General features: G+C 36.8%; 2 protein-coding genes across 3 annotated transcripts; one reads left to right on the top strand and one right to left on the bottom strand.

Moving 5' to 3' along the window:
- Window positions 1-3,346: 3,346 nt before the first annotated feature.
- Window positions 3,347-9,912, bottom strand: LOC311275669 (zinc-binding protein A33). The gene is made up of 7 exons (XM_084384828.1): window positions 9,850-9,912; window positions 7,917-8,025; window positions 7,559-7,654; window positions 6,911-7,144; window positions 6,563-6,585; window positions 6,326-6,441; window positions 3,347-5,359 (listed from the first exon to the last, which is right to left on the bottom strand). Exons 2-7 carry the CDS (start codon window positions 7,980-7,982, stop codon window positions 4,797-4,799), a joined length of 1,098 nt encoding a protein of 365 aa, XP_084240954.1. The 5' UTR covers window positions 7,983-8,025; window positions 9,850-9,912; the 3' UTR covers window positions 3,347-4,796.
- On the top strand, window positions 9,852-15,862 carry ino80e (INO80 complex subunit E). 2 transcript variants are annotated; one of them, XM_084384830.1, is made up of 9 exons: window positions 9,852-10,338; window positions 10,425-10,495; window positions 10,585-10,637; window positions 10,711-10,783; window positions 11,885-12,002; window positions 12,363-12,477; window positions 12,876-12,974; window positions 13,173-13,381; window positions 15,791-15,862. In XM_084384830.1, exons 3-8 carry the CDS (start codon window positions 10,611-10,613, stop codon window positions 13,377-13,379), a joined length of 639 nt encoding a protein of 212 aa, XP_084240956.1. In that variant the 5' UTR covers window positions 9,852-10,338; window positions 10,425-10,495; window positions 10,585-10,610; the 3' UTR covers window positions 13,380-13,381; window positions 15,791-15,862. The 2 variants fall into 2 exon arrangements, with proteins under 2 accessions (XP_084240956.1, XP_084240955.1); XM_084384829.1 differs by lacking the exon at window positions 12,363-12,477 and having other exon boundaries at window positions 9,861-10,338.
- Window positions 15,863-16,066: the final 204 nt, after the last annotated feature.

The raw sequence follows: 16,066 nt of genomic DNA, 5'->3' as shown, positions 1-16,066 counted from the left end.
CTTTTACTGGCAGGCTTACAGCATTACTCCCACACTGTTATCCAAACTCTTGAATTGGCTAAAAAGTGAGTTTGATAGCACACCATTCAAGATCATTTCATCGTTTGATGAATTGCTCCCGTGGTCGAAAATGTATTGAAAGTGTACCCAGACATCTCATTAAATTAAATTCTGTTTACCGCCCACTTTCCACAGACGATAATAGCGCAATGGTAAATAGCGCTGACTCTGAATCTATAATGACCCTAATTTACATAAATTAGTTTGTTTGTGCTGAAAAGAATGACAGTGATTGCAGGTGGTTAGTGAATTAGCCCAAGAACATCTTGTATGGTTAAATCCGCTGATTCTTGTTTGGGTTAGGATTAGCAAGTGGACATGGTTCATAGGAAGATCTAGATTGTTTGTGTTGCTTCTGGTTATTCTAAAATGTTCCACAAGTAATTTTGGATTTATAGTCATAATTGAAAGACAGTCTCACATATCAGTTTACATATATTCCAGGTGCCTCCGGTGGAGCCTGAACACCACTGCCTGTTAATGTTGTATCCGTCCAGGAACTTGCTCCTACCACACTATATGGGAGCTGATGTTAAATCGCAGTGAGTAAGCGGATGGTAGCTAATATATGTATTAAGAACTTAAAGCATGGGCAGGTTTGACAGACTGGAGGTTTGTGGGTAGAATTTCTAACTGAAGATGATTACTACCTCACATTTAATCCTGACTAAACTACTAAACCACTAACTAAACAACATTGTAACGTATGTCGACATTTAAAAAAAAGATGTTGTTATTTTGGCAAAGCACAAGGTTTGAAATACAATCAAAGGTTTACAAATCTCAATCAGATATTTGGCAATGCCTTTGAACCTCCAAAAATGGCCTTGTTTCTTCTCAGCCATCAACAGCTGTTTTAATATCAGTGAAAGGAAATGACACTTGAAACCAATATAGTCTTAGTGTCACATCTCATAATGTAAATATCACAAACCCTAGATGTCATAACCCTATGTGCACTGTAGCATTCAAAATGATATATTCCATGACAAAGCAGACCAAACCTACAAAGTAAGTAAATCTGACACAGAATAGATTATGAGCACATCTAAACCATGTTTTGAGATGTTGAAGATGCACTCAGTAATTTTAGTTGCGCTAGCCGACAGTGTTCTTGAACTTGCACTAACACCTGGTGGGTTGGAGGCAGAGTAATGGAAATTCAATAGTTTTAGGTTTAGGTTAATCAAGGCTGACTGCAAACAGAGCATTTCTACTGTAGAAATGCTCTGTTTGCAGTCAGCCTTGATAAATTTATACAATAATTGAACGTGTCTGTTAATAGGTGGGCCTCTAAAATAAAATGAGTAGTAGGCCTTCTCTGCTAGTTATTTCAACATGGCAGCACCCATGAGGTGACCCACTCCATGTAAAATTAAACTCAAAACTACTTATTCATTTTTTTAACAAGCCAATTTTAAATAAAATTACTGAGTCCACCTTAAAAGTTAACCTCCTCACTCTGTTTGGAGAGAGAAAGAGAGCCGGTGTTGAAGTAAGAACATCTAAGCAATATAAAAATGTGCAGATACACACACAATGGTGTACACATGCATAATAATAACTTGCTGTCAATTGTGTATTGTGAGGTTCTGTAGTTTGCTCTACACTTTCCATATTCTTTAGTTTTTCACAACCATTCACAGGCAGCCACTATGGTTTTTATCAGCTTTTATACGATGCAAAACCAATGAAAATAGTGTAGCATAACTATCATGCTCCCATCAGCTAATGCCATTGGCTGTTAAACGTCACATCCCCTTACGTTCATCTCCAGCAAATGATGTCACAGTTAAGTGCATCCCGGTAATGCACATCACACAGGTTTCCAGGCAAAATCAATATTATTCTGGTCACTCACTGAATCATCACAGTGTCTTAAAGCAGAAGACCATACTTAAGATATCCGTTACCCTTCAGGACACTGCCACTGATGATAGTCTTGTATCATGACATGATTACTGTCTGTTTTTGTATTTTGTGTGTTGTGTGTTGATACTTGTGTTGTATGTATGGTATTTATGATGAGAGATTATAGATGTTATTCACAATTGGCAACATCAGGAGGCCTGTATGTGTTTGTACAAGTGCACGTGAGTATGTTTGTGTGTGTCAGTGTGTTAGCAACAATCTCCATTGGAAAGTTGTCATTTCAATGCAATTAGCAATGTCCCTTTTCTCCCCGGCTGGCTGGTAATTGCTGTTCCTTTTTAAGTGGTATTAAATGCAGAAGCAATTTAAAGAAGAGCACAGTGCGAGATTTATATCAGAATGGACTCCATGATGTTTAGTGGGACCTGACTATATCTGTTCTGATATCAAGATAGCCATGTACTACAGGTCATTTTGATTTAATTGATGCTCAAGACTACGCCAACGGAATAGTAATTTAGTTTATATAAAGCTTTTCCCTTGCTCAAGGTGCTTTACAAAATACAGACACTAAAGTAACGATGCATTGTCATTGCAGTCTGTCATTGCATGCTGTAGTTACTCTCCCATAGTGTCTATCTGTGCTAGTGTGGTCATGCATATTTAGGAGGTAGTGTGTAGACGTCTAAAAGAAGTACTCTGATCTTCATGTATCGCATGGCTCTGCAGGTCTCTAATTGGACAATTCCATTGTGTAAAACATCCCTTCCATGGATGTCACTGAAACTGTTGCATTGTATGTTTCACCCTGTATCTTACCATTCCATGGGTTAGACCTGATTGGTCAATGACATTCTAAAGGGCATTAAAGGGGTTGTTCATTTGAAAAAGAAAATTCTCTGATTGTTTACCCGCCCTCATGCTAGTCTAAAGCTGTATCACTGGCTTTCTTGCAAAAATATTTTTTGTCCATACATTTTAAGTCTGTGGAGTCAAGAGTTGTTTTGGACCCCATTGACTTTCATAATATGGACAGAAATATTCTTCAAACTATCTTCTTTTGTGCCCCACAGAAGAAAGTCATACAGGTTTGGAATGACATGCAGGTGAGCAAAGTAAAGAATTTAAATTTTTGGATGAACTATGCCTTTAAGTAAATACCCAGAATTCAATGGGTGTGGAATCATCTCTCAAGAGTGAGGAGAATGAGTGGTGAGAATGTACAGAGCATGAGAAGTCTAAGTATCCTTGAGTGTTGTGCATTCTCCCAGTAAACTCAACGTGCAGTTGTGTCCCACAGGTGCATGAGAGGTTTCTGCCTCTCTTTTTCTCTCCTTATTCCACCTGAGTGATGCTCTACATTTGATCAGTTCCCGTTCTTTCTTTTTGCACAAACACAACACATAAACATTTTGTAAAGAAGAAATACTTCCTTTATTTCATGCCTACAAATAATAATAAATGATTTTAAAATGTTTCTCAGAGTCGTAGTGTTATTTTTCCTCCTCACACCTGTGACACAGCACTCTGATATGACTCTCCTGTGACTGCCAGACATTTGCAAAAAAAACTATTAAAAAAAAAAGAGTAAGAAGAAGGGCTTTCTGCCTGTAGTCAGTCAATCACACTAAAAGTGTCTCTCTAGCTTTCTCTTCCCTTCTCCTTTGGCCTGTCACTATCAGGGCGCAGAGCCCCCTCCAACAGCACATAGTTTCCAAAGTAGTTCCCGGGCATGGCTGAATGCAACAGATGGGTCTGGCTTATTTATAGACAGGTAATGGTAACAGTAAAAATATTAAAATTCTGTCAATTGGCACAGAAATATAATTCCTTTTTTTATTATTTTTCCATTGCTTTCCATTTTATTTTACATGCACAAAGATGATTTGCACACAGTTTGCATGATAACTTACACATCTTTTATTAATAAAGTGTATACAAAAAAAATAATTATTTACTCACCCTGATGAAATTCCATTCTCTAAACCAACTGTCATATGTAAAGTCACTGGAATGCTGGAGCCTACTCAGCATCCTGGACCAAAGGCAGGGGAACACCCTAAACAGACGGCCAGTCCATCACAGTGCTAACACGCACATTCAAACTCACTCATTTTACATAACCTGCCTTTGAGGGAAACCCAGAATACCCGGAAGAAAGCTACAGCATCACAGGAAGAACATCCAAACTCCACACAGAAAGGCCTCCTGGCTTAGGACCTGAATGAGGGACCTTCGTGCTGTGAGGCAACAGTGCTACCCACTGAGCCACCCAAAATAAAACACTATTACATTGTATTCCTAGGCAGTCTCCCATCCAAGTACTAAGCTCTAACCAAGGCAAACCCTGGTTAGCTTCTGAAATTGGATGCTCATGGTTATATAGCCGTGTTGTCCATATGTCTGTGCCTCTCAAACCACACTATGATGCAGGCTGGACATCAATAAAAGCTCATTGGTTTTTGAGAATCTCCAACATCATGATGTCAAACCATATTTGCATTCCGTTTTGGAACAAGTAAATAATAATGACAGAATTAACAAGTGCAGTCATTCAATCCCATAATGCACCTCAATAACAAGTGTGCAACTGATGTACACTCAACGGCTAGCCACTACAGAATATTCATGCACTGTGAGCAAAAAAGAATTCCTGCCTCTCAACAGAAAATTGTTTTAATTTATTGTCCGAATTCACTCTCTCATGCCACTGTATATTGTAACTTAAACAGTTTATCCAAACAAAATTACACAGCAAAACTGCTCTAGGTATACACACACTGTGTGGTGATCAGAATTCATCATTTCAAACTGTGTCAGCAGTAGGTGGAAAAAAACAAACATCTATCTCCTATGTCAAACCCTCAGAGTGATGGATGGAAGATGGAAAGAGGAGCACAGTTCTGTCCTTCATCTGAGTCACATGGGTTGTAGAATGGATAGATCGGCAAAAGAACAGTCCCCATGTAGAAGGAGAAGAGTGGCGTCATGGTGACAGCGTTGTAGAAAGACACCTCCTTATTATCACAGTCCAGGAAGATGCCGATGCGGATGGGGAGGGCGTACAAGAGCACCTGTGTGGGCTTTGGGTGGGTGCAGGCCGTGATTGAGCCATTTTTCAGGCACAGCGTCCACAGTCCGTTTAACGTGGAGGAAGAGTCCATTTCCCCACGGTGCACGTCCTCTCTGGCCACCCCCACTCGCCAGGCGGTCTTGCCCTTCACCTCCACCTCCCAGTAATGACTGCCATAGGTGAAGCCTTCTGAGCCCATCACGCTATAGTAGTAGTGGAAGCGCTTCGGGTTCCTGTCTTCTGGGTTCTCCTTGGGCACCACCTTGTCCTCCCTGAAAATCACTGACGTCTTCTCAGCAGATAAGGTCAATAGGGGATGTGCCGTTTCAGGGTCAAAAGTCAACGTGGATATGTCTGTGTATGAAAACGAAATAGAGTATATTGAGAATTCAGTAATAGTAATCAGTGATATGTACAATAAAAGTATAATGTAACAAACATTTCATCTATTAGCCTAAAGTGGTGGTGTTTCGTTTGAGAATGATTCAGAGTTTTGAACACTTCCATGAACTGACTTTTTGTCCTTTTTGAAGCGTGTGAATGCTTTCCAACTTTCAAATACTGATTATAGCATTAAATAGCTTTCGAGCATTTTAAAGGAGCATTTCATTGGATGAACCTACTAAACAAGTCAGTGATTTGAGTCTGAACAAGGCTTGAAGGAACACTTGGCTACTTCTGAAATTGCATACTTCCCCATAGTAGGCTAAAAACAGCATGTGACAAGAGTAGCGTGTCCGAATTCACGTTACTCATAAAAGAGTAGGCAAATAATACACGAGTGAGCTACTACATCTGATGAGATTCTGAAGTGTACATCTGTTGGACACTTTAAAATCCCATGAGGCCACAGGAGAGAATCTGTGAAAGGCAGTATTGTCACACAACTGATGCTGGTAGGTCACATGACAGCGACAACATGGCAAATGTAGGATGCTCGGATCACATTCATACTAGACACATTCATTTTATTCAGAACTTACCTTTTTAGTGTTCGCAAAGTAACTACTTATTCAAAATAAGTGTCTACTCAGAGAGTATGCGATTTTGGACACAGCCAATGTTTTAACGAATCACCTGAATAAATGATATCAATATCAATCATAACAGAAAAACTCATCTGTCGCCACCTAGCCTACTGGCGATGTAACCTGCACAAATGGTCACTAAAGTAATCGTTTTTCAAAAGATTGGATTCACTGGGATGAATCAAAATTCCCACCACTTTAATGAGATGTTTAGCTCTTAAGTAAAGGAAATAAAATATTTTTTATTTAGTATGGGTAATAAAATAATGTAATATTATTAAATATTTAGTACTTGGGTAAAGTGCTGTTTTCATGTGTTTCCAGATCCGGTACTGTATGGGCCCCACAAACTGACCAGAGAGGATTTCGCTGTCTATTGGGGCAGGTCGAATGAAATTCACCTCACATCTAATAAATATAAGGACAGATAAACAAGAAAGAAGGTAGATGATGACCAGTTTGAAAAAATGAGAAAACTAACAACAATGAATATGATAATATGTTAAATAGAAATAGAAAAGACACTTGCCTTTTCAGAAGCTCTTTGATTTCCTAAATGGATAAAAAATATAGTGCTTAGACTAGAGTATGAACATGTAGATTCAAAGGCATGTTTCACTGCCTGAATACAGCAGTCAGCACTTCAGATTCCTCACTCTTTCAATCATGTGATTGTTTCGGCACTTGATCTGAACAGTGTCAAATGGCATCTAGCATGTTCTGTGGGTGTCTATTGCACTGCATGAACTAACTATGGAAGTAAATATGTGATGTGGTAAATGTAGATGATGTCAAAACACCAAACTACTTAAAGCTTAAAGATAAAGTCTTTCACTGCTTAGGCTGTCAGTTCATACAATTTAAAATGGAAATCCACCTTCAGAAGTGTGGGACTGTCATCTTCCCGCAGTTTGCAATTCAGTGTCTCGATGGCTTTCTCTAGATCTCTACCCTGCATGGCAATCTTTTTCTCTCTCTCTTTTAAGATCTTCACTCGTCTCTCCCTTTCCTTCTTCAGTCGTTCCAGGTCCGTCTCCTCCTCCTCATATAGGAAACGATGGAGGTTTTGGAACTCTGCTCGGATTTCACGCTCTATCTCTTCAAATCTGTTCTGTGAGGGAAAGTAAATGAGAGACATTAATGACTTAATGAGAAACACAGAGGAAGAGAGACTAATAACTTAACTCTGGAGAAATGAGCAGGCTGACATTAGCTTAATGAAGTTAGTACTCAAATTTAATACCAGAAATTGTCAAATTTTCTAAATGGGGTCCTGGTACCCCCATGGGCTTGCAGAAAGATGCTGTGGGTCTTATAATATAAGGTTATAATATCTTTACGAATATCTAACTTCTACATATTTTTGGAAGAGGTGAGTTTACATTATGATAATGATTTTCTCATAGGCCTTCGTAATTATTTTTGTGAGTTATCTTTCCATGCGAGTCAGTCAGTGTATTCTAGGAAAGACTATTAATACTCATTCAGTCACACGTACATATTACAAAAGTAAATCAATCTGTACCTCGACCTCCAGTGCGTCCACAAAGGTGTCTTTCTCAGCTTCATAACATTCATCAATTTCATGTTTAATTTTTTTAATCGCCTGAATAAGCTTCTCCTGAAACACAAACACACAGCACAAACACAAAGCCACTTTGTAGTGTAACAAGCTCACTCAGTAAATACACTAATTAGATTGATACAGTTTATGCATTAACCCTAAACGTAATCTACTTCTTCAAAAACTAATTTTCTATTTATTCTTCTCAGAAAGTCCAAAATAACAAGTTTAAGCTGTTGTCCCACTTGGAATCCAAAAAACAATCCACACTGTGTATTTCACCTTGGTATGACATATGAAGGTGAGATTTTATTCTTACCTTTTGGGCGCCAAGGAGGGAGTTGTTAAAGTTGTTGTTTGTGTCCTTCATGTGATTTGTGTGCATTCCAGTTTTCCTTGTCAGAACAAAGCAGACAGAGCTCCGGGATCTCATACGTGAGAGAGAGAGGGGTTAAATTAAACTGAGTGATAGGTGTGTATTAGTTTTAGAGAGCGAGAGAGAGTTTTAGAGAGAGAGAGAGAGAGAGAGAGAGGAAGGACAAAGGCAATATGAGGGTAATATATCAAAGGAGGGCTATATGTGTGACCAGCACACAACCAACTTAAATTTGCACGGAACGATTTAAGTTCAAAATAAGTGCAGTATAATATCTTTAATGGCTTGAGACATAATTTGACTTCACATAATAGAATATCAACTCAGGAGAAGAAAAGCAGAGGGATGTATTGTGGGGTCCACAGCTGTCTCGCTGCACAGCATGAGCAATTTATGGAAGTGAGGGAAGAGATTTTCTATTTCTGTCTGCAACAAGAGCCAACGTCAGAGAACAGAGGCAGACTATTACAGGCAGCAACACAGAGAGAAGGGCTATAGGGGGGCTTATGTTTCATGCTATAAGGGGTCTGACACAAGGATTTTGTCTGTGTGTGTATGCACAAATGATATATAATATGCAGACAAAGTGAGTGTGTGCCTGTGTTGTCTGTGCAAACAGAGGAAGATTATGTTTCATAAAGAGCAGTCTGTCTGACAAAGATTTTTCAAATATTTCTGTGAAATAGTTGAGGGCTGAATGACAATGACAGTGGTGAACGTCATCCCCCCCTCCCCTCTCTCTCTCTCTCTCTCTGTGTGTGTGCGTGTGTGTGCGTGTGTGAACACTGCTCAACCAAGGCAATGTATTATTCATGGACCCGTCCTGAGTGTGTGACTGCTGAGATTAAGATGCAGACTCAGTAAAAGGGAAGAGTGCAATCATTTTAAATGCACGGTCTACATAAGACTCTTCAAAATGATGAAATTACATATCAATTACACAGGCTTTTTAGAACTTAATGATAATGAGCAGTGGCTCTCAGATTATTTTGAGACCAATGGCCTGAAGAGATTCCCTCGTGGTACTTCTTCTGCAATGATGACAAAGCTGTTTGTTGTCATACATTTTTATTGGGCTAACAGAAACTAGTAGTGTCAATAGCTTAAATTGACTACAATTCTGATTTTTTTTACATTATTCATTTATTTCAGAATTGATAGTATGCTTTGTCTTTTTAATAAAAAATAAAATAAATGTAGATTTTTTATAATAGTGATAAAATAACTGTGTTCTTCAATAAAATCAATATTATTGGGAAAGAAAAAAAGGAAGTGATGTCAGTTACCTCTTGATTTTTATCGCATTTTACCGTTTAAAATTATTATATTTCAACTTATTTTTAATCATTTTTGGATGCATAATGAGGCCCCCTAGTGGACACCAACAAAATTACTTACATTTGTTTTAATTAAATTTAATGCATGAAATTAATTCATTTTAATGCGTTTATTTTGTTAATGTGAATTGAATGTGTTAATGTGAATTATATTATATTATATTAAATTATATTGTGTTATTATATTATATTATATTAAATTATATTGTGTTATTATATTGTGTTATTATATTATATTATATTATATTATATTATATTATATTATATTATATTATATTATATTATATTATATTATATTATATTATATTCCTCGAGAAATGGCATTGATACTTAGGCGAACTTTAAAAGTTCCGCACCGCGTCGTGCCTAACAACGCCCCTTAGCTGTTCTAAATCCACTGTAAAACACGGCTTCGCGGGGCTTATTGCTTAATTATATCATATTATATTATATTATATATTATATTTCTCGAGAAATGGCACTGATACTTATGCGAACTTTAAAAAGTCAGCATTTGTTTAGAGATTTGCCTGCATTACCCATTTCCTGAACGTATGACGTAGAAAGCGGAAGTAAACAAAGAGCACGTCGCAGTTCAGCACTGTACGTTACCTGACATGCGAGAGATAGGTGTTTATTGTTAAATGTCTTGTAATTTTGTTTGGCATAATAGATTATCACATTGTCGTTGTCTTCATCGGTACTTGTTTTTTAGACTCTACAAATAAATATTTAGTTAATTCTTTATCTTGTTGGTTGGTTATGTAGCGGTAGCGTGGCTAACAGAGGAAACAGGAGTGAAGTTAGTAGTTTCTTTAAATCTTTTTGAGTCTCTTAAATCTTTCTGGATAAACATAGATATTAACATTTGGACAGTCTCGGTCTCGAATCAATATAAAGTAGCAAAGCCATTTGAAACCGTAGGTATATATCCATTGAAGTATAACATGAACGGACAAGCTGAAGTAGAGGTGGATTACAAGAGAAAATACAAAAATCTCAAACGCAAGTTGAAGTTTATAGTATATGTGAGTATCGTTTTTCTTCAGTGTTCGATTTTTTATTTGTCGTTTTAAAAAGCTTGTTAATCCTCTGTCTTCATTTCTCTGTTCAGGAGCAAGAGTGTTTTCAGGAGGAGCTGAGAAGAGCTCAGAGGAAACTATTAAAAGTTTCAAGAGACAAAAGGTAACGTTAGTAGAACCCCTAGTCTTCTTATTAAAGTTATCAATGCTTCACATTTGCTTGTACATAATTGAATGCTTTTGTTTTGTCAGTTTTCTGTTGGACAGGCTGTTGCAGTATGAAAGAGTGGATGAAGAGTCTTCTGGTAGGTCTCTAAAGAAAATGACCTCTAGGAAACTTCCAGGGATTCTGTGTGCTGAGAGTGTTTTTGTTTTCAGACTCTGACGCCACAGTCTCCTCGGACAGCGATGGAGAGGGAGCCAGAGAGAGAGACAGGGATGCAGGGAAAAAGTGAGTCTACAGCAAGTGGATTTTTGTTTGGATTTGACACATGTAAAACATTAGAAATGTAGCTGGTAAAGTTTAACACTCTCTTTTTTTTTTGCCTTAAATAAAATGTGTACAATATTGTTCAAAAGTTTAGGCTCAGTAAGATTTGTATTCTTTTCAACTCATGCAACTCAACAAGGATGCAATTGAATAATTGATCAATACACGCTGCTCTTATGAATTTTTTATTAATCAAATAATTCAGGGGGGAAAAAAAATCTTGATTTCCCCAGAAATATTAAGCAGCACAGCTGTTTTCAACATTGATAATAATCTTGAGCATTAAATCATCATATTAGAATGATTTCTTAAGGATCATGTGACACTGAAGACTGGAGTTATGATGTTGAAAATACAGCTACTTTGCCATCACAGGGATAAATAACATTTGAAAATATATTAAAATAGGAAACATTTTAAATTGTAATAGTATTTCACCATATTACAGTTTTACTGTATTTTTGGTCAAATAAATGCAGCCTTGGTGATCATAAGATACATTTTTAACGCAAAGTGCGCAAACCTAGTATAGATACCCTTTATGGTTTGTTGACATTTTATGGATGTAAACCTCTTGAATTTTGCAACAGTCAGAATTATCACTTAACACTATCTGTTGCACTGCCTATTAACCTTTTAATTATCCATTGAGCTTAAACAAGTGTTTTAAAATTTGCCAGTTACATGCTGCTTAAAAGAAATAACCATCCGATAGGAAAAGACTTGTAAAAACACATAAATGTACTGTATATGCTCATCTATAGTAACTCATATGTCGTGATAGACAATTTGCTTTTGAATAGCTTTGAAAAAATATAATTTGAAAAATGATAATTCTACTAAATGAAAAAATGGAAATTAAAATTAATTAAATTCACCTGAAAGAACTAATTTGGGCATGATTAAAGTATGGCAACTTTCTTTCTTTTTTTGTGCCATTCCTGATTTTATCAAGCTAACATGTGCTATGCATATGTCAGTTCTGCTGTTGCATATGTTTTAATCTTTTTACAGTAGCTCTGTGTCTTCAATAATTTGATTGATTTTTTTTTTTTTTTTCAGGAGGAGAAGTCCTGGAGTTCCTCCCGTCCCGTCGTCCTCATCTCCTCATCTCTCTCTCCTGTCCCGCTCTGGTGCGGTTCCTCTCCAGTCATCTGCTCCGGCACAGTACCTCAACACTGTGAGTACATCACACCTCCATGAGCTCTCCACAGGCCTCATACATAGTGCACTCATGTTTTTCAGTTACTCACATTAGCTATGTTTCCATCGAAAGTTGCCAATTTAACTACTGCTCAAAATTGGGATATCAAATGAAACATTTGCAAATAAAGTACCGTTTCAATCCATCACTTCCTGTGAAATTGGTGCAAAATATCTTTAATAAAAATGAAAGTTGCTGCAATCAGGGAACCCACTGTGGTTGTTACTTGCGCACAGATGAAACGGGTTAAATGCTGTCATGTTATCTTGCATTCAGATGCCTTGCAATAATGTGAGAGTTCTGGGAGGTAATTATACCCAACCTTTTTGATGACAGACTTTGGCTCAGGCATTTCAGAATGACCAAAACAACATTTGAGATGGTGTGCAATGAAATTTGTCTGCTGGTTAGTCCAGTTATCCAATCACATCCTCTGTTGAGGCAAAGTCACGTGAGTTTTTTGTTGCACATCAAGTAATTTATACCTTAATGTTTTTTATGCGCATGTAGTTTATGCGCATGTCTTCTTAATGGATAAAAAAAATGATCCACCTCAGTTGAGCACAAAAGTTTTAAAATGTATGCATATCTTGGATTTTCCATCCAGCGTTAAAAAAAATGTTTTACATAAAAATAGGTGGATGGAAACTAGGCTAGTGTTTTACATTCTGTTTTTGTCACCTGTTAATTTGTCATTTTATTCATTTTTTTCTCTCTTTTTGTCTTTTATCACCTCACCTGGTTTATGTGGACTTCACACACATCTCTCTGGGCACTCTGGGTGTGTGTGTGTGTGGGAATGACTCTTATTCTTTGGTGCCGTGTGTGTGTGTGATTGTGGGTGAGCAGTTACCCTTCCCTCCTGAGTATTTGGCTCCCTCTGCTGAGCGTGTGAAGAAAGAGAGAAAAACAAAACTGGCCAAACACAGGAAAGACGGTTCAGGGAAGGTGAGAGAGGGACAGAGAGTTTGATGCTGGAAACACAGTGGCCTAGATTCATGTGGCCATTATTGTTACACTGTTTGTCACGTCTTTTAATAATCTTGCATTTACAGTAACACATTTCTCTTCATGCATTTTATTTACATGATGTTTCTGATATGCAGTATAATAACAAAAATGTCTCTGCTCCTCCCTCTCATTCAGGTGGTCGGCCACGTCACGTCCAGTTACCCTGCAGGCAGTGGTGCAGCTGGGGGTGCGAGTGGGCCGTTCAGCTGGGTCCCACAGCAGATGCTGAGTGAGGATGCAGCCGATGAAGAGGGAGAAAGCGACGGAGATAGTGACCAAGGAGAGGAGGAGAGAGGAGAGGGTGATGAGGCAGAGCTGGTCATTGACATACCCAATGAGTGAAGGTAATAGAAAAATACAGGCCTCTGTGAGCCTTTAGCTGTAGATACAACTACTGAAAAATCGTTCTATCTAGGGGACTTTTCATCATTATGAATATTATATATTATTAAATCCAGCTTAAACTGACTTTTTGTCAGGCAGTATCATGCTGAGTTACCCGTTGACGAGATCTTGCAACACATTTAATCCAAAACCAAGTTGCTTTTACTGGGCTCAACAATAAGAATGGCATGATAATGTTATCTAGTTGGCCAACATACACTACTGTTTAAAAGTTTAGGGTTGATAATATTTTGTAATGTTTTTAAAAGAAGTCTGGCCAAGGCTGCATTTATTTGATCAAAAATAGAAATAATATTGTGTAATATTATTGCAATATAAAATAACTGTTTTCTATTTTAATATATAAATGTAGTTTATTCCTGTGATGGCAAAGCTGAACCAGTCTTCAGTGTCGCATGATCCTTCAGAAATCATTCTAATATGATGATTTCTTGCTCAAGAAAAATTGCTTATTATTATCTATGTTGAAAACAGTTTTGCTGCTTAATATATTTGTGGAAACCATAATAAATTTTTTAGGATTCTTTAATGAATAAATAGTTTTAACTATCTATCTACTCTTTAAGGTTTAACGATAAACAGCATTTATTTGCAATGTAAATCCTTTGTAACAATGTAAAAGTGTTTACTGTCACATTTTATCAAATTAATGCATCATAAAATAAAACAATTTTACTGACCCTAAACATATGAACAATGGTGTACAGTGCTATGCATAAGTTTAGACACCCATGCTAAAGTTGACTAAAAAGAGGAATAAAAAATCATCTTTTGGAAATTGAACTTAATGCCTTAATTTAAAAAATTAGGAAAAATCCAACCTTTAAGGACACCAATTTTCTTTGTGAATGAATAATGTATCGTAAATAAATAAATGTTCTTCCTTAAAATACAGGGTGCATAAGTTTGGACACCCCTATGTTAAATTCCCATAGAGGCAGGCAGATTTTTATTTTTAAGTATTTTTTTTGTTTTGTTTTTAGGATACTATGCATCCTGATAAAGTTCCCTTGGCCTTTGGAATTAAAATAGCCCCATATCATCACATAGCCTTCACCATACCTAGAGATTGGCATGGGGTACTTTCCATAAGATCATCTCTCAATGCAAATCAAACTAGCTATAAGGCTAACTGAAATAAAACCATGCCAATCTCTAGGTATGGTGAAGGCTATGTGATGATATGGGGCTATTTTAATTCCAAAGGCCAAGGGAACTTTATCAGGATGCATAGTATCCTAAAAACAAAACAAAAAAAAATACTTAAAAATAAAAATCTGCCTGCCTCTATGGGAATTTAACAGAGGGGTGTCCAAACTTATGCACCCTGTATTTTAAGGAAGAACATTTATTTATTTACGATACATTATTCATTCACAAAGAAAATTGGTGTCCTTAAAGGTTGGATTTTTCCTAATTTTTTAATATAAGGCATTAAGTTCAGTTTCCAAAAGATGATTTTTTATTCCTCTTTTTAGTCAACTTTAGTATGGGTGTCTAAACTTATGCATAGCACTGTATATGTGGTTTTGGTAATTGGCTTGAAAGTTTTGGTATGAATGTGTTGAAAACTACAAATGTTTTGCTTCATATGCCATCGCTTTCCAGCAAAATTGTGTTTATGGATTTATGGAGTTACATTATAACATTATATTACGTTGTTATTTTAATTGAAAATGTAAATATTTTTAGCAAATATAAAAAAAATGCATCGCTAAGATTAATACTTGATCAATTTTTTGTGGTAGGGCCAATGAAAATGTTGGCAGGACAACCAGTAAACTCGTTCTGCACGTCTTATATTGTTAGAGATCATTCAGATCTTTCCAGATTGATAGGTACTCTATTTATCCCATGTGGGAAATTGGAGATTGACCAAGTTACCAGGATTTTGTGATGCGTCATTAAGAAAGCTGGATCTGTGTTGTTAATGTTGGCATTTGGTTGTGTAACAGATTGAGTTACCAAAAAAAAACCCTGACTCATCTTGGATACTGGATAGGCTCATTCTTTTAAGACTGCTGAGCTGCAATACATTACCTGTAAGCATGCAGTACATTTAGAGTTGTGCGACAGAATTTAGACAATAAGGGAGGGAAAGAGAGTGAGCAGAACAAAGAGAGGAAAAACACACTGAGATTGAGAGAGCCACACCCATTTTACCCAGGAGCACATCAACACAAGTCCAGGCAAGTTGCTATGGGATTATTAATCATGCACACACACCAGCTGAACATGAACTAGACACGACAGTATCTCTAACAGTTTATTAACACAATTCTTTATTACTTTTATAAAAAAATATTAAATGAAAGCAATTCAATTCTCGTTTTTTTGTCTTCACACAGGTGCCAAAGGAAACTGCAAGCAAAATATTTGTTTTTATGTTGTTGTTGTTTTTATTAAATATTTAAAATCTGTTTTTCTGTGTTTCTGTCTACTTTCTTTATGCTGTTTTTGAGTCAGTACACCAGCACCTGTTTTTATACACCACCTCTGATTTATTAAATGAAATTCCAAATTTATGACTGAACATTTTTCCTGTTTGTTTTTTCCTGTCAGAATGTTCTTTTGGCCATAAAAAATGACTTCAGCTACACAAATGGCATGTTTGCTTGTGGGGA

The sequence above is a fragment of the Rutilus rutilus genome (assembly GCF_951802725.1).
Source record: "Rutilus rutilus genome assembly, chromosome: 17".
Classification (NCBI taxonomy): domain Eukaryota; kingdom Metazoa; phylum Chordata; class Actinopteri; order Cypriniformes; family Leuciscidae; genus Rutilus; species Rutilus rutilus.
The sequence above is the reverse complement of the archived record's forward strand: the minus strand, read 5'-3'. Positions and strand labels throughout refer to the sequence as shown.